Here is an 18768-nt window from a genome sequence, read left to right on the forward strand (position 1 = left end):
ATTCCTAGAGGCATGGCATTCATCCACAAACTCCATCAACAGACACATCGACCTGGACCCAATATACCAACCGCTACAGCGGACAGCTGAAACTGACACCCGGAAGCGGCAAGGACAGACCACTATAAATACCGGAAGAAACATCAAAGAAGCGCTTCACAGGAGGCTCCAAAGCACTGATGATGTTGCCTAGCCAGGGGACAAAACGTTTGCAACAAAAACTTCCAGCTCGGCGAACAGAAACACAACAGAATTGCAGTTTTTAGAACAGTACAATCATAACACGTTCAAAAATAAATACAACCCACTTGACAATCAGGTCTATATGGGAAAAGTGAGGACAGCAGATGCTGGAAACCAGAGTTTAGATTAGAGTGGTGCTGGAAAAGTACAGCAGGTCAGGCAGCATCCGAGGAGCAGGAAAATCGACGTTTTGGGCAAAAGCCCTTCATCAATCAGGTCTTATTACTGTCCTTAAATGGGCTATCTAGCCTAATTTCACTGTACTGCCTGTTCTTAATACAAAAAAAGTTTAATTATTTTTTTTTAATCTCAGCTCATGATCTTATTCCTTTTAAAACATTTGATAGATCCTGCATTAGCAAGTACTGTGATAGACAATCCCACCGTCTAACTCTGACCCCCACACTCCCTTATCGAAGTAGTTTTTTTTCTAACACTTCCTGGTGCAAGCAGCAGCCAGTGTGCAGAAACTAAATTTATCTGTTTTGTTTTTGAATGAAGGCTCAGTTTGAAGCCAAGAAGGAACATGAAGGTGTGGTCCAGTTACTGGAGGTAAGAGAACAAGCACACATTATCCTCGGTTATTAATGTTAACAAATGTGTTTTATACCATACCTTCAACCTACCATTAAAATTGTCCCCATGTCTATGCCAGGAGGCCAGAGTTCAAGCTCCCACTTCTCCAGAAGTGTGTAATAACATGTGTGAAAAGGCTAATAAGAAAATAGCTAGGATTAAAACCATCATTGGAAAACTAAATTAAATACAAAAAGTTTGAGTATTCTCCAGATCGCATTTCTTCAATGATTTCGTTATTGTGCTGACATCAACGAGAGTGGTGACCCTTTCATGAACTCTGTCCAGATTATCTTGAATTGTTTGAAGAGTGAATAACACAACTGTCACCAGACACTGCCAATTGGAGACATCTTGAATCTGGTGTTGAATTTAGATATAGCTGCCAGCTGGGATATCACTTGTAGCCTTAAGTAGCCTCGCTCCAACTTTAATTGATTCTGGATTTGTGGTCCCAAATTTATGTGCAAATTATAGAATGGTTGCAGCACAGAAGGCAGCTTACTTTGCCTGTGACAAACCTGGAAAGGAGCAGTTCAATTACTATCACTTTCTTGCCTTTTCCCTCTAGCTCTTCAAATCATTGCTTAACAGATAATGATCTACTTCCCTATACAAAGCTTCAGATGAACTTGCCTGCATCACACTTTCAGGCAGTACACTTAAAATCTTTGTGTTTTCATTGCTGCTTTTACCAATTACCTCAAATCTGTTTCCTCTGAATCTCGATTCTTCCACCAATGGTAAGAGTTTTCCTTAACCAAACTAACTATCAAGGTTCTGATTATCTCTATAAAATGTCATGTTCTAGCAGAATGCAGCCCCAAATTCTTTCAATGTAACTGAAATTCCTTATCCCTGAAACCCTACTCGTGAATCTTTTCTGCACCTTCTCTAAAAGCTTTATATCCTCCTGAAAGTATGATGCCCAGAACTGGATACAGATACTCCAAATGAGACCCAACCAGTATTTTGTACAGTTAGTCACTTCTCAGTCATTAACTGCTGTTGAAAAGGGGAGACATTTCTAGGTCTCTATCCAGTAGCACTAGATTTTATATTGGACTTACACATTCAGAGCAGCTATGTCAAATTACAGGGATATTTGCTGCACCTGAACAAGTCTCTCTTTAAATGCTTCCTGCTCGTCTCTCAATACAGGTGTCAGAGTGCAGGCATATTCTGTTTCTATAGATAACACACCTAGCTTCCAACCTTCACACTGTGTATCTATAGATAATGCATTCAGTTTCCAACATCACACTCTGTATCTATAGATAACACACTCAGCTTCCAAACTTCACACTATGTATCTATAGATAATGCATTCAGCTTTCAAACATCACACTCTGTATCTATAGATAACACACTCAGCTTCCAACCTTCACACTCTGTATCTGTAGATAAAACACTCAACTTCCAAACATCACACTCTGTATCTATAGATAGCACACTCAGCTTCCAGACATCATACTTGGAATCTCTAGATAACACACTCAACTTCTGAACATCACACTCTGTATCTATAGATAAAACACTCAGCTTCCAAGTTTCACACTCGAAATATAAAGATACCACACACAGTTTGCAGATGTCACACTATGTATCTAACTCACAGCTTCCAGACACCATACATGCTTCCAAATAGAATGATCAACCATCTTGGGTTTTCCAGAGTGTGTAAAAGCAGATTGAAGTGACCGTGAGCTGCTAATGATCTCTGAACCACTAAGAGATTTACAGGAGACTATGTTATTGAAATTTTGCAGCACCTACCTTCCTTTTATGAGTGCATTAGAGCCATAACTCTATGACTGAACAAAGATTTTATCACGCTATGTAACACTGATCATTGATCTCTGTTAAATTATAGGAGTTGACCCACCTAGTTTTACACTGGAAGCTGGTATATTCTGTATTGAATGATGTGTGCTGTTTATTGGTTTGAGATTCTCTCATGGTTTGAAGCATGCTTCTATTTAATTGTGTTCCATTTTCTGTTTCTCCTGTTGATAGAATACCTTGGACTGCATGCAGGTACACAACATCACACTTCTCCCTCTTTAGCATGTAGACCTTATTTTGTGTTTGGGGAATACGTTATTCAGCTTTCCACATAATAAATTCTTGCAATAAATGGGAACATTTTACTTATGTGGATGTGTTTTTTTTCAAATTTTAATCGCTGCATATACAAAACAAGGAACATTATATTATGTCAATTTGTTTGGGACACATTTTTAAGGTGAGAGGAGAGCAATTTAAAAAAAGATATGAGGCAAAGTTTTTACATACTGGGTGGTTCACATGGGGAATGCACTTCCTGAGAAAGTAATGGATGTGGGTATAATTACACCGTTTAAAAGACATTTGAATGGATACATGAATTGGAAAGGTTTGGAGGGATATGGCTCAGAAACAGGCAGGTTGGGCTAGTTTAGTTTGGGATTATGTTCGGCATAGATTACTTGGACCCATGGTTCTATTTCCATGCTGTATAACTGTATGACTTTATAGTTTATCGATGTTTAATATGTTCTATGCAGTTTCTATTTTAGTTTCTTATAGAACAGATAGATAGCTTATGCTTTTTGTTGAATGCAACTTTTTTCCCTTCCCCATTATGTTGAGTAGTAGTTAATTCAGTAAAAAAATCCATTGAATGCTATTAGAAGCCAACAGAACAAAGGTACTTTCTTGGATTAATTTGTTTTCTGATGTTTGTAGTAACTGGTGCTATTGGCAGATATCTTGAAAGGAGGGCTGATTCGCACTATATTGAGACACAAGTCTTCAGATGTCTCAGCAATTTGGACGATGGTGTTTGGCTTATTTATTGCAATGACTGCAGATGATTGATTTACTGAGGAGATCACAATTTCCGAGAGCTTTAGGTTTGAATATCAATTAATCATTCCAGTACATAAAGAAAGCTTGATGCTATGCAGTGCAGCACTGAAGGAATACTGCAATGTCAATGGCATTGGTTCTCAGAAGAGACATTACATCAATGTTTCCTTCATCTGTTATGATTCAAGTGAATGTAAAAGACACCATACATTTTCCAAAGCAAAAGGGAGTTCTTTCAGTACCTTGACCCATCATCTTTTCTTTCCAAACATTTCCAAAACCGGATTAGCTATTTCTCTCATGGGTCCTTGTGGTGGCTTGTAAATAAAATCGCCGTTGCTCATCTATGTAACAGCAGCATTGACTCAGTTAATTAAATGAGAATCACTTTGCAATGATAAATGAAATAAAATGAGGCACAAAGGAAGTCATTCTGCAATACTTTACCTCCATTGGGTACTGTGTTCATAATGAGCATCGGTGCTATAATACTGTGGAACACTTTGCGTTCAGCACTCCCTATTGAAAGTATGGAATTTATAGTATAATACCTTCTAGAAATTGAGGATGTAAGTTAACTTTATATTATACCTTATAGAAATTGAGACCTTCAGTTAATGTAATGAATGGATTATTCTATGTCATATTGACTATATGAACAGCAAATAGTGTAGTATCAATTCGATCAGTCTGAACAAGACAACATAACGCAGATAGATTCATTGAAAAAACAGATTTGCCTTGTTTGGTTTTAGGTTAAATTTCGCACTTTGCCTGTCCAGGCTTTTGTGCCTATGTATACTCAAAATGGTTCAGTAAAGCATGGATCAGAATGTGTATTACTGACATTAGTATTAAGAGTGATCCATCATGTTAGAAGAATCTGCTTTGTTGCAACATTAATATAAAGTGAAATTGACAGAATATTTTATGCATTCACTGTAGATGAAGTTAGAGATCTATCCTCTCCAATCAGTGCAGACATTTTGGACGGATTGCATATTTTTGTCACTATCTGCATTATAGATTAGAATATTTTAATCAGAATGAGGAATATACGTGCTTAATATGAAGTTGTCATTTCTCTTTCTAATGTTGCATTTGAAGCATTTTCTGTTTTATTTCAGATATCCAACATTTATATAGTAATAATTTCCTCATTACAGTAACAATCCTGGCCAGGAATGGAATATGTGACTCATGGTGTGAGAACTGCATGGAGTCAGCATTAAACAGATGCCAGGAATTATGTAATTGGAGTATAGAACCCTGTGAAATTTGCCAAATTTTCTTAAGTTTAGCACAAGAAACATGGTAACAGGGCAGTGGTTAGGAAACATCATTCTCACTAAACTATTCATGTATATTCCTGCATTGCAGCCTGGAAGGTATTTCAGGGATTTTTTTTCCATGTAGATTATCATGCAGGCAATTGTAAGGGTACTGTATGCTGGTCACACACATCAGCAGCATTTCACAGGAAGCATTGGTATGGAGCAACACAGCTGGATTTCTGGGTATGAGATAAGAAAAGAAGTAGAGCTGAAGTTTTGAATGTAGAACAGAGTGACATTATGGCCAAAAGAAATTATATTTACTTTGCTGCTGATTAAAATGAATTGAAAGACCAGAAACAAATTGAAATCTCCATGCCATGAGCGAACCAGCCATCAAAAACAAACAAAAAGCATTTTCTCATTGTTCCTGATCAGCCTTGGCTTAGTGATAGCCCTCATGCTTCAGAGCCACGGAATGGTGACTTCAAGCCCCACACCCGAGATTTCACACAATCTGACATGCATCCATATCTGTGCTCCACAGTTGAAAGTGTCGTCTTTTTCTAAGACGTTCCACAGACATATTCTTGAAGGTGGACCTAAAACCTTCCATTAAAAACCAAAATTACTGTGGATGCTGTAGCTCAGAAACAAGAACAAGTTGCAGGAAAAGCTCAGCAGGTCTGGCAGCATCTGTGAAGAAAATTCAAAGTTAACGTTTCTGGCCCTGATTTCTCTTCACAGATGCTGCCAGACCTGCTGAGCTTTTCCAGCAACTTCTGTTTTTGTTTCTACAAACTTCCATTGCTCTATTATAAGATGTTAGAGACAAAAAAAACCTGCAAATGTGGAAATCCAAGATAGACAAATAGGAGACTGGAAAAACACAGCACACCAGGCAGCATCTAAAGTTGGAGAAGTCTTGCTTATAAGAAGAGCAGGGCAAGTTTGATGTTGTCCTGACTGACATTTACTCTGCAAATAATATCATGAAAACAGCACAAGATTCGACTGTTAATTCCTGTGTTGCCATTCAGAGCTGCCACACAGTGAACTCAGTGATTTTCATCTTTTCCACCAGGCTAAGGTACGGGATTTGGAAGAGAAATGTCGAAGTCAGAGCATGCAGTTCAGTCTTCTCTCCCAGGAATTGGAGCACTTCCGACTGCAAGCGGGAAATATTGACTTGCTAACGAGCACTCTTGTGAGCACGGAAACACCTGGATTGCTCTCCCGTGGCCAGCCACTGCTCCCAAATGGAGTGGAATCACCCGTGGCTAAAGGTAATGTCAGAGAGATCCAGGATTTCCAAAGCACGCACAGCTGTGACCTTAAAAATTCTCTCTCACAAATTCTTTTGAGAAGCAGAGCTACAAATCAGTCTCAGGCACAAAAGATTGACAAGACCTACTTGACTGTGGTAGTTATGTTAACAGCGAACAGTCTTGAGATGAGGGGGCAATGAATGTCACAACATTTCTCACTGATGCATGACACCAAAGAGATGAGGAAAGATTTACATTAGTATTTCCCATCATTTAGGTGATTCTTTGATCAGACCAATGTGGTTTCTCTGGTAATCCCCCATGAGTTTTCACAACCTGTTCATTTGTTCTGGCTGTGAGTTTCGAAAAAAAACAAACAAGTATTGCATTGATATGTTCAGCTCAATGGAAATGTGGTTCCAAAAGAACAAAAGGGAAATTGTGAGATTCCACACCTTGCCTAAATGCCACCAATGTTTTGCATAATGGCAGTCTCTTTTTTTATATTTAACTCCTCCCAATTTTGAAATTTGAAACATTTACATTCAGGGTGAAGCATACTAGTTCAACTTCCTGAAATTCATCCTATTTTAGCATGGCATTAAAGTCAATTACCTGTCACCACATCTCTTAACAGAGCGAATCCAATTACAGCCAAATACAAAATGTGCTGGAGTACCTCCGCGGAGAAAGAAACAGAGTTTCACGGTCAATATGATTTCTTCCAAACTTCAGCCTTGTTTAATTGGTACATTAGGTCCCCTTATCAAAATCTTGATTGTACACATAAGTTTCTTATCATAATGTGTAGTTATATTTTTAAAAAAAACATTCTAAACACTTATTTCTCTTGGAGTAGTGACTTTTTTCCGAATATTAATTTTAATTTCACTCACTCAATTTCATTAATGCTCCCTGGTCGCACTTTCTGTCTTAGTAATGATATGCTGAATCCCATTTATTATATGAGTACCATTTAATATGTTATATACTTCACTATTGCTGCAAAATAAATCACGATTTGTCAGAGCTTCTCATTTTGCATTCATCAGGACAATACACAAATATACCAATTTAAAAGGAAAACCAACAATTATAATAAATGAGAGGAGAGTGATTGGCGCTTGCACAAAGTTCTCCTTGGCAATAACCCTGCCAATCAATATCCACATTGATCGAGATATTTGTACATCGATAGTCACAGGTGAGATGCCGGAAGTCTCTAGGTTGGCTAACGTGGTGCCACTGTTTAAGAAAGGTGGTAAGGACAAGCCAGAGAACTATAGACCAATGAGCCTGACGTTGGTGGTGTGCAATTTGTTGGAGGGAATCCTGAAGGGCAGGATGTACATGTATTTGGAAAGGCAAATACATGGGAAATCATGTCTCACAAATGTGATTGAGTTTTTTGAAGAAGTAACAAAGAAGATTGATGGGGGCAGAGCGGTAGGTGTGATCTAAATGGACTTCAGTAAGGCATTCGACCACGTTCCCCATGAGAGACTGGTTAGCAAGGTAAGATCTCACGGAATACAGGGAGAACTAGCCATTTGGATACAGAACTGACTCAATGGTAGAAGACAGAGGGTGGTGATGGATGGTTGTTTTTCAGACTGGAGGCCTGTGACCAGTGAAGTGCCACAAGGATCGATGCTGGGTCCTCTACTTTTTGTCATTTACATAAATGATGTAGATGTGAGCATAAGAGGTACAGTCAGTAGATTTGCAGATGACACCAATGTTGGAGGTGTAGTGGACAGCGGTTACCTCATATTACAAAATAATCTTGACCAGATGGGTCAATGGGCTGAGAAGTGGCCGATGGAGTTTAATTCAGATAAATGTGAGGTGCTGCATTTTGGGAAAGCAAATCTTAGCAGGACTTATACATTTAATGGTAAGGTCCTTTGGAGTGTTGCTGAACAAAGAGACCTTGGAGTGCAGGTTCATAGCTCCTTGAAAGTGGAGTCACAGGTAGATAGGATAGTGAAAGCGGCGTTTGGTTTGCTTTCCTTTATTGGTCAGAGTATTGAGTACAGGAGTTGGGAAGTCATGTTGCGGCCATACAGGATATTGGTGAGGCCACTGTTGGAATATTGCATGCATTTCTGGTCTCGTTCCTATCGGAAAGATGTTGTGAAACCTGAAAGGGTTCAGAAAAGATTTACAAGGATGTTGCCAGAGTTGGAGGATTTGAGCTATAGGGAGAGGCTGTACAGGCTGGGGCTATTTTCCCTGAAGCGTTAGAGGCTGAGGGGTGACCTTATAGAGGTTTACAAAATTATGAGGGGCATGGATAGGGTAAATAGACAAAGTCTTTTCTCTGAGGTTGGTGAGTCCAGAACTAGAAGGCATAGGTTTAGGTGAGAGGGGAAAGATATAAAAGAAACCTAAGGGGCAACTTTTTCACACAGAGGGTGGTACGTGTATGGTATGAGCTGCCAGAGGAAGTGGTGGAGGCTGGTACAATTGCAACATTTAAGAGGCATTTGGATGGGTGTATGAATAGGAAGGGTTTGGAGGAATATGGGCTGGGTGCTGGCAGATGGGACTAGTTTGGGTTGGGATATCTGGCCGGTATGAACAGGTTGGACTGGAGGGTCTGTTTCCATGCTGTACATCTCTATGACTCTAAGTTCTATGCTACCAAATGTCTATTTATATACCTCAGTTAGCTGCCAAAAATAAATTACATGAAACAATGCATTCAAGTTATATCCAACTGCTCTGCTTCCTCAAAGGATAAGCCTGCAGCTGTCTTAAACTTGGCATTAATTCTTCCTTTATTGTTTTGCCTTCATTGCTTATGCACCTATATTACCTCTCACAGTACCTAGTCTCTATAATGCTATTTAAAGTATTTATTCGCTATTTTTCATATTAATCACTCTCTTGCTGCATTTATGTTAGCCTTTCGCATGTATTATTACCATCAGTACCTGTTACCTACAGACCTACCCAATAACATTGTTACTCCTGCAGTAACCTATCATTACCATTCTGCCTTGAGCACTCTCGTTGTCATGTTCACATATATTAACATTAAGTAATTCAGGTTGCTCTTGGCCATTTTCAGTATTTTATATAGTTTGAGTTCTATAATCTTTCACAAATTTTGTCATATTTTGCCATACTTCATAATTTGCTTTAATCAGCTTTTTTATTCTGGTCAAATATTCAGTTAAGACTGTTTTCTTCTTATTCAAATGGTGCTGATTATATTGTCATTTTGCGTATTTAAATATTTTTGCACTTTCTCTACATCATTTCCTTGTTGCAACAGCAACATATTAGAACTGTAAGAATGCAAGAAACAAGAGCAAGAGTAAAACGTTTTGAACTTGCTTGGCCATTCAGTCGGATCATCGATGAACAATGGCCGAAATACCATTTTCCTGCCTGCTTCATAGCCCTTCATTCCTTGAGAGACCAAAATAATTGTCAGTATCAGTATTAAGTGTACTCAACAACTCTCTAGGTTAGAGAATTCCAATGATTCAGAACCCTTTGAGAGAAAATTGATCTCCACATTTCCATCCTAAATAATAATCAGCTCCTTATCCTGAGACTGTACTCTCATATTCTAGATTCCCTAGCTAGAAGAAACAATATCCCAATGTCTACTCTTCAATTCCATTCAGAATCTTACACATTACAATGACGTCCCTACACATTTATATGAACTCCACAGAGTATAGGCTTAATTTACTCAACCGTACTTTAACAAACAGCCCTCCAATTTTCAGGAATCAATCAAACAAACCTTTGTTGTGTGTTCAATGCAAGTATATACTTCTTTGAAAAGGGAAATCAAACCTGCACACATTCTTCCAGGTACTGTCTCACTAAAGCACTGTACAAATCCGTATTCTTGTATCCAAATACCTTAGTAAGTCCAACATCCCAAAGCCTTCCCAACTGCTTGCTGTTGTGCATTCTAATTTTTTTTATTGTTTCTTGTATGGGCACATCCAAGTTACAAGTTTCGCACACTGTATTAAAAATTTATGCTTTTCTATTCTTACAGCCAAAATGGATAACCTCACACTCCCCCACATTTATACTTCCTCTATTATCTTGTTGTCACCTCAATTAAACTGTCTCTGTCTGTTTGTAGCCTCTGTATCATTCTCACAGTTTGCATTTGCACAGCAAAGATTCCTGAAGAAGGGCTCATGCCCGAAACGTCGATTCTCCTGCTCCTTGGCTGCGCTTTTCCAGCAACACATTTTCAGATTTGCACAGCAAAGTTAGGTATATTACTCCCAGTTCATTCTTGATCATTCTTTTCTCCTAGAATTTTTACTGAAAGATTACAAATTAGCTCTGTCCCCTTGCACAATACTAGGTCTAAAATAGTTTTATCCTTAGCTGATTTGACAAAATACAGTACTAGAATACTGTCACAAAAGCATTCATAGACACATCTTGCAGAACACTTTTAGAATTGGATTGCTCTAGTCTATATAAAATCTCCTCTTGCATTGCCTTTATTCTAGGCTATAATTATTTCTTGTTTAATGTTCTATCTTAACTATTGTTAGGAACCAACTGGGGTGCTGACAAATGACTACAAATCAATTGAATTTTGTATTCAATTTGAAAGCAACATATTCCAGTTCCATTCAAGAACCTTAATCAGAACCAATTGCATTAAAATGAGGGAGAGCTAGTGAAGGTTGGTGGAATCAATAAAATAAAAGGGTATGATGATCAACAAACAGAGGCCTCTACCTACCTGATTTTTGAAATGAAGTGAGCCATGGATTATATATTCTAAAACTTGATGATCTTGGAACTCAGTCTGTATAATGGCAATTAGATCTAAACCATTTTTTTCTCTCTTTGTGGCACTCAATTGTCTGTCTTCTTGTGAATGTTTTGCACGTTCAGGTAAAGACTGTTACATTTTGTTTTATGACTATTATTTTCATGGACCTTTTTCACTGATGTATTACCACCATTAAACCTTCTTGTACCACAATGCTTGCCTGCATCTAAATTGCTACACTGTTCTGTTGTCTTAACTTAGCTTTATAGATTTTTAAACTTTATTTCATCTGAACCCTCTTGTATTTTAACACGCTATCCAGAGCCTGTTATACAATTTGCCAAAGCACTGATCCAAGTCCAGTTTAGGAGCAGGTTATCATAACAGAATAACCTTTTCTGAATACTGGCACTAGTCTCCAATGAATCAGATCCCTTCTTCCCTCACCACCCTTTGAGCCGCACATTTAGTCATCTTCTTGATTCTGCACTCAATATAGCTCATGGCTCAAGAAACAATCTAGAGACTTGTTACTTTTGATTTTAATTTGGACCCAACTCATCAAGAACTGTCAACAGCACATCATTCCTAGTTCTGTCTGTCTGATCACCCAGGAGTGTGACACACTCCTCAACTCCAAATGTGTTGCACTCATGACACATAAAGCTGATCTCCCTGCACTGAATTCCCATTTCCAATACTTCAAAATCCTGATTTAGGAATTGGTTCCCAAAGAACTTTGTGCAGTAGAAAACACCAATTTGTATGGAGAGCTTGTAACTTGACCCCAAGTTGCAACTGCTAATTAATTAACACTTTTTTTTCAGGAAGCAACTGGCTGTTGATTGCCATATAACTGCCATTGTGAGGCAGTGAGGATAATGCTTTGAAATGTGAGATTATTACTGCATTCACCTTTTTTGTTATAATATGTGTTTCCTGCCTTGTACAAGTTTGCGTCAACAACTCCCAGCTAAAAGCTGCTTGTGCGCTAGTGAGAAAGTTCTATTTCTTTTAGATGTGGAAAGTGTTCCTCTACCAGTTCCTCAGCCAGTGCAAGAAGAAGAGAAGCAGGAAGAGAAGCCAGAAGAAAAACAAGAGAAACAAGAAGGAACACAAGAAGAAAAACCAGAAGAGAAACAAGAGCAGCAAGAAGAGCAGGTTGTTTGTGAAGCAAAGGGTCAAACAATCAGTGTCGCCCAGCAATCCGAGGAGGCAGAAACAGAAGTGGGTTCCATCACTGGCAAAGTTGGATTGGAATCAACACATGGTTCCAGCAGAAGCACTCCCAAAACAGAGTCAGCACGAAGTACCCCAAAGTCTTGCATGACTCCAGAGGTAAGTCACAGTAAAATAATGTCACAGGTATACTTGTTTTACAGACTGACTAGTACATTAGAAGTTTGCTTTAGTTAACGTGACAAATTTTCTATTCTATCCCCAGGAGAGTGAGCTCCCTGTTTAACATGCACTCCTGCACCACGGCACAAAGTATACTTATTTTTTTCCCCCCAAAAGATACTTGTCATTTTTCTTAAGGGTTATTTTTGATTTTTGAGGCTATTTTTTGCTATGCTCTTTTTCATTCTCGCCAACATTTTTATTAAGTACTACAGTCACCTGGTAACATTACCTTCTGTACCTGTGTTGACATATGGCGAATTTGGACTCAACACAGATGCAGAATTAGAATTAGAAAAAGTTTTCAATAGTTACTGACCCTTCATTAAATTTAAAGCCTCAGGATGTAGGGAAATAATTAATTTCTGAGACACAACAGTACTTAAATTGGCACAAGACAACAGGCAAGAGTTCCTTTTGTATAACAGCTATACATTTCTACACTCAAAAAGGCTGTCACCCCAAGTACACCTTCCACAGACTGATGAGGTAACATCTAATACAGTTCATCTCATGGGCACAAAACTGGAAGATTTTAACCAGGCAGATACCATCCTCTCTCTGTTGTATCGCAGATCTCATCTCAGATCTAAATTGTACAATTGACACTGTTCACTATAACAGAAGCAACCACTACAGTTTCCCCCTATTGTAGCTCCTAAATGTATGCAGCCTTACATACATTCTGTATTCATTTGTGAGAAACTCATTACCTCAGTGACTTCATGTTTCCTGGTTCCCTGTTAACTGAATATCTTTTGTTGACAGGTTTAAACTATTCCCTATCTCATTATTTAAACTTCACTTTTCCTCCTGCAGTTTCCCTTCCCCCCCCCCCCACCCATTTTACCCTCCTCCTTTCACCATTCCCTTGCAGTTCTTGTACCCTCCCCTTCACCATTCCCTTGCAACCTGTCCCTTACCCCACTTCCTTGCAGCCTCTCCCCATACCATCTCCTTTGCAGCCTCCTCTTTCTCCCTCTCCCTTGCAGCCTTTCTCTTCCCCTCACTTTGCAGCCTCCCTCTTGCCCCTCCCTCTCGCATTGTGTTTCTTCACTTCCCCCTTCCTCTTCAGCATCCTCCTCCCATTAACCTTCCATGAGCCTTTATTCTCTTTATATGCCCCCTTTCAGGTTTTGTTTCCCTCAGAGTGCAGCCTGCCTCATAACATCACTCTTCAGAATCTCTGACTTTTACCTCCACTCGCCTTGCAGCCTCCTCTTGTACCTCTCTCTTTTTTTAACTGTATTCTGCTTGCAGCTTTTATTTGCCCACAGATCCTGTGTTTTCTGTCTTCCTCCCCCCCCCCCCCCCCCCCCCATTACGCTTACAGCCACTTTCTAAGCCCCCCCTCCCTCCCAACCTCTAACTGATTTGGTCTCCAGTGTCTAAGTGCTTCTTGCAGTTCTTGTACCCTCCCCGCAGGAGGCAATAGGTACCTTACTCACATTCCATATCCACCCTCTGTCATACATACCCTCCGAACTGCTCCTCCAACAGATGCTGTCCCTCTCTAGTGTTTGCTCCTGGTAGCCTCACAAGTGAACTATGGACCAGATTTCCACACAGGTTGCCTTTCTGGCTATTCTTTATTTGTGAAATAAGGGAGCTTTGCATTTCTGAGTGGCTCCTTCAGAAATGCAGAGTTACTTTTCCATTCTGACAGTTCTTTCCAGTGTCAGAGGAAGGCAAGCCACACTCTCTTTTCCCAGCAGTCAGCTGCCGCATTCTGAAATGTAAAGAACCTAGCAGCCATTTTGACAGCTGCTGCAAAACAGTACATATAAGTGTGATATTTGGAGTGTGCCCATCTCGTGTGGTGGATCTGCCTGTGGGAGGTGTTCGAAAGGTGATCGTTTTTTGAGTGTAGATGTGTATGTCAGTTATAATAGGGTGCTAGGTAAGTATGATGACAGCTAGCTGGGTTGTATGTTGGGCAGAGGGTAGTGTGCCAGATGTAGGGTGTTGGGGTAACAGATGGCAAGCTATGTGATGCAGTAGTTGGGGTCAGTCAGGGTTAGGGTTAGAGGGTAAGAATTCAAGCCTGGCAGGGTTGTATGAGGCATGGGTGTTGTTCTGGAGCTGGGTTGGACTCTGGCTCAGGTCCATTGGCAGGGTGTTAGAGTGTGTGGAATGGGTGGGGCAAGGATGGATCCGACAAGGAAGGAGTTGTTGGGTCAAGTCTGATGTGGCGGTAGTGTCAAGTCAGGTCCTAAGTTCTCTGTTGTACTCCAGCTGCTGCATGGACACGTCGGTTCACGTGCAGCAGGCAACTGTGGCTGGAGAGACCAGAAATGAATGTGTTGGCACGGCATTGGGGTTTGTGGACCCTCAGAGCAGCTGCACACTCCGGGGAGCATTGTTCCACACTATAGGGATTCTGTGATTCAGGTCTGGCAGTTGTTGGCTCAGCTTGGGTAGGATCAGGTCTGCCCGGATTCTGCCGAGGGAGTGTCTGGTACTGGGAGGGTGGGGGGAGCAGTGTCAGTGGTTTGTATTGGTTTGTTATCAAGTCAGGATCAGAGTGGTGTAATCTAGTGTGTCTGAAGTAAGTATAGGGTTAGTTTAATAGTTATTCAGGAATTTGAACATATATTTATTTGGTTAGCTATTCCCGAGTAACCATTTACTTAATTTTGTCTGAACCCTCCAAAGTTTCTGTTTTAATTGGAGGGTTTTAGATATACAGTGGAAAATTAACTTTTTTAGGTAGTTCCTTTGGTATTTGTTATGATGAGGATTCCACACAAGTCCCATCTAATCTCAAATTACAGCTATCTGGAACATCCAGGCCCAGAAGTGATGGTAGTGTATTACCTCTGTCATGTGCTATGTAGGTTTATAGTTTAGATTGCAGTAAAATATATGTGCTCCAGCCAACTTATGTTATTCCCAAAATTGAGAGATTCTGAATTTATCAAACCTGCAAGCCTTTGAAACTTTCCTTGTTATGATTGCTGGTTGTCATTTCTGCATTGCAGATTGATACAGCCAGTGAAGCTGAGGAGTTGGACATTGACAATGTCTCATCCATTCCTGAGCCTGAGAGCAGAGTAACGGCAAAATTGAAGGTGTTCATCTCGCGTTACAGGTAAGCTGATGCTTGGTCTCTTTCATTGAGTCATCAGTCACCATACTCTGTAGGAATAAACTTAAGCTTGTAGATCTGATTGCATTACTTGGTCTGGATGATGTTGTTTGCAGTTTCTTCCAGTATCAACTATCCAGCTAAAACCATGAAAGGGAAGATTTAGAAAATCAGAATGTTATTAGTCCCAACCATAATATAGAATAAATCAACAGGAACAGGCAGTCGCTAGCCAAAATATGCCTCAAAGGAGGCAAGATAGCAACAGTACCTTTGTTTTGGAATTGCAGTATTTCTAGAGCAGACATGGTTGTTAGTCTCCAATCTATGACACAGGGCTGCTGGACGGAATTGGCATTATTTCAGAATCTATCCAAACATTGTAAATAATCCACTATCCTGGCAATAGCAGATCATTGCCAGAGAATTGGCGCACTTTGTCTCAGTTCCTTTCCCTTGGAATGAAGGAATTGAACTTGAATACATTTTTAACAAATCTGATGGGGGGTGGGAGTGGGGGTGGGCCTCTGTTTACTTTGGGTCTATATGTTATGTCTATACGTTCAGTCAGTATCACTAGTTATACATTGAGTATATAAACCTGAATTTAGCAGTCGTTTGTGAAGGGAGTCTTCCTTCTCATTATATTGTCAGTGAAGTGATTATGAGGAGTTGATTCATTGGGATGAATTTGTTTCTCGGGCTTTGGTGCAGGATAATTTTTGGCAGGGGCATTATTGGGATGGTTTCCAGGATTATTCAGAATCAGGCCTATTCTGTTCTCTTCACCTCAATTCTTCTTGAATTCTCTATGTCTTCCAGTTACAATCCCTTTGATGGGCCCAATGAGAATCCAGAAGCAGAATTGCCCCTAACAGCAGGAGAATATATTTATGTATATGGGGACATGGATGAAGATGGATTTTATGAAGGTTTGACTGATATAACTACTACAAAAAATATTGTTATCTTATGGTGAAATATGATTGTTGTCTCTTCTGCTTACAACCCTGTTACCAAGTTAGACTGCACAGTGTTCCAATAATATGCAAACAGTGAAAAAAATATTTTCTTAACCTCTCTACAAATCACCTATAATGAAACCTTGGCACATACCTGCAGTGCATCCTATATATGATACACCACGCTAATACTATGTGGTGTTAGAACGAGTGAAAGTTTAAGGTGGTGAATAGGGTGCCAATCATGCAAACTGTTTCATCCTGAAAAAACAACTTTGAACATTTAACAGTCATTTCCCCTCCATTGATTTGATTGATCATCAATTATATTGATTTTTTTTCTAATTCTGACCAATTAATCACTTCCTTGAACTGAAGAGTGAACCTTACCTGGTTGTGAATTTTATGGTATGTTCTGACCTTGCAATCTTCCTTTTGAACCTACTCTGTACACTTCCTGCATCTTCCTCAATGTCCTCATCCAGCTCACTCCTTCGAGTGCTGACCCTGTGGGCCTTGCCTGCATTTCATCTTCTATACTTCTCCATTGTGAGTGATAGATCACTTGTGAACAAAACATTGGCATTCATGAATTTGTTGAGCAGAATTGCATCAATATCATAGCAGAACATAATATAAAATAACAGAAATGTAGCCTAAACATGAAGAACCTTTCCTCTTAATAAAGCCTTCCTGTCTAGCTTTAGCTTTCACTACTTGCCTATCAAGTCTGTTGTGGTGGTGGTATGATATTTATCACCAGATCATACATTGGCCTGACCCTCTACTCCTTTGGCACTTTTTTCTCCACTAAACATCTCCCTTGTTCCTCCTCTTGTAGCCTGGATTTCCACCAATATTCCAGGAGAATAATATTTTCCTACTGAGATATCTTCTCTGCTTTCCTTCCTCAACTTCTACATTAAAGACTTCTCATCTTCAGCAATTTTAACTTTTATCTCAATTCATTATACTCCATCTCTCCTTGACTTTGCTGCCATTTTATACTCCCTAAATTTTTTGCTGTATGTAAAGACCCCACAATTCTCAATAATTTCTGCCACTACCTCATATAGTCTTCATAAAAACACCTGCACATTGTGCAAGTCATTTCACCTTTGATAATTATATATGTGTCTTTAGGGTAGATTTATTATTCCTCTCAGATTCTTATTACCTGATGCCATGAATATTTGTCTAATGTAGATGGGAAATATCAGAGTAAATTCAGGGGATACAACAATGTCATCACGGGACCAACCACAGATCAATTGACTGTCCAAAATAATTGCCTTATCATACTCTGTGTCAAATTTAATTTTTCTCAGAATATTTTCTGAACAGTATTGGATCTTATTAAAGGATTCATTAGTAATTATAAAAAGACTTACTCTAGCAATTTCCCTTGGAATTAAAACTCTCATTAGTGATCTTGTGTTGTTTTCACCAACTCTAAAACAACTAGTATTGTAATCATTATTTTGTATCAATCCTTACAACTTAGGGAATCAATACAATATTTTCACCAATTTGCTTCATATTTTGTTGAAGTACAATTCCTAAAGAAGTCCAGTTTTACCACAGGACTAAACTTCTTTGTGACTTGCATAATTTGTTCACATTCATCATGGTGCTGTCTTCTTCCTCAGCGTTCTCATTTCCACGTTTCATTCTGGATGCTGCCTTTCCTATTTGGGCAGTTCATTCCATAATGATAATTAGAGTTACACCTGAAGCACTAATTAATTGTTCCACGGATAATCCAGGATTTTTTTTCATCCATTAGTTTTGTTCCAATATTGTCTTTTGCTGTGATTACCATGTCTGCTGAAATACTTTCATTTTGATTCTGCCCGTCTTTAATCTTTGTCTCTAGATAATACTGAAATCTGGCAATTGTTGATTCATTGGCTCTTTTTGTAACCACAGAATATCTCATTTATTCTGCGAAGTCTGAAGGAAATGACAATTTCCTCATGAACTTTTTAAGGCAGCAGACATCTGATCCAACCGACCTGCTTATCTGAGAATGACATAAATGTTAAAACTTGTATACTAGTAAACCCAATGGTCAATATGCAAAATCTCAGCGCAATAAAGTAAATTCTAGTACGGACCTCAGGAAACCCAATTAAATTTCCTCAACCTTTTATGCAATCTGTTCAGGTCTATGATATAACCTTCAATGGAATAGATTTTGATTTGTCAAAAATATCAAATTCTGACCATGCCTCATTTCATAGGTTGTTTTTCTTGTGAATATCATTCCAAGAACTCTAGCATTTGTTAATATCAAGAAGATGAGCACCGATTTGATAGAATTTTTTCAGATTTT

General features: G+C 39.2%; 1 protein-coding gene across 7 annotated transcripts in view; it reads left to right on the plus strand.

The window, feature by feature from the left end:
• The window catches only part of LOC132830300 (peripheral-type benzodiazepine receptor-associated protein 1-like), a 299306-nt gene that overhangs the window by 206578 nt on the left and 73960 nt on the right, over positions 1–18768 (plus strand). For 6 of the 7 annotated variants that reach the window (XM_060847882.1, XM_060847879.1, XM_060847886.1 and 3 more), the window contains 5 exons: positions 745–795; positions 6028–6229; positions 12001–12320; positions 15365–15474; positions 16294–16403. In XM_060847882.1, coding sequence (XP_060703865.1) covers positions 745–795; positions 6028–6229; positions 12001–12320; positions 15365–15474; positions 16294–16403 — 793 coding nt within the window. The remainder of the gene's footprint in view (positions 1–744; positions 796–6027; positions 6230–12000; positions 12321–15364; positions 15475–16293; positions 16404–18768) is intronic. The other variant, XM_060847885.1, reaches the window with a different exon arrangement.

This window comes from Hemiscyllium ocellatum, chromosome 31 (genome assembly GCF_020745735.1).
Source record: "Hemiscyllium ocellatum isolate sHemOce1 chromosome 31, sHemOce1.pat.X.cur, whole genome shotgun sequence".
Classification (NCBI taxonomy): Eukaryota; Metazoa; Chordata; class Chondrichthyes; order Orectolobiformes; family Hemiscylliidae; genus Hemiscyllium; species Hemiscyllium ocellatum.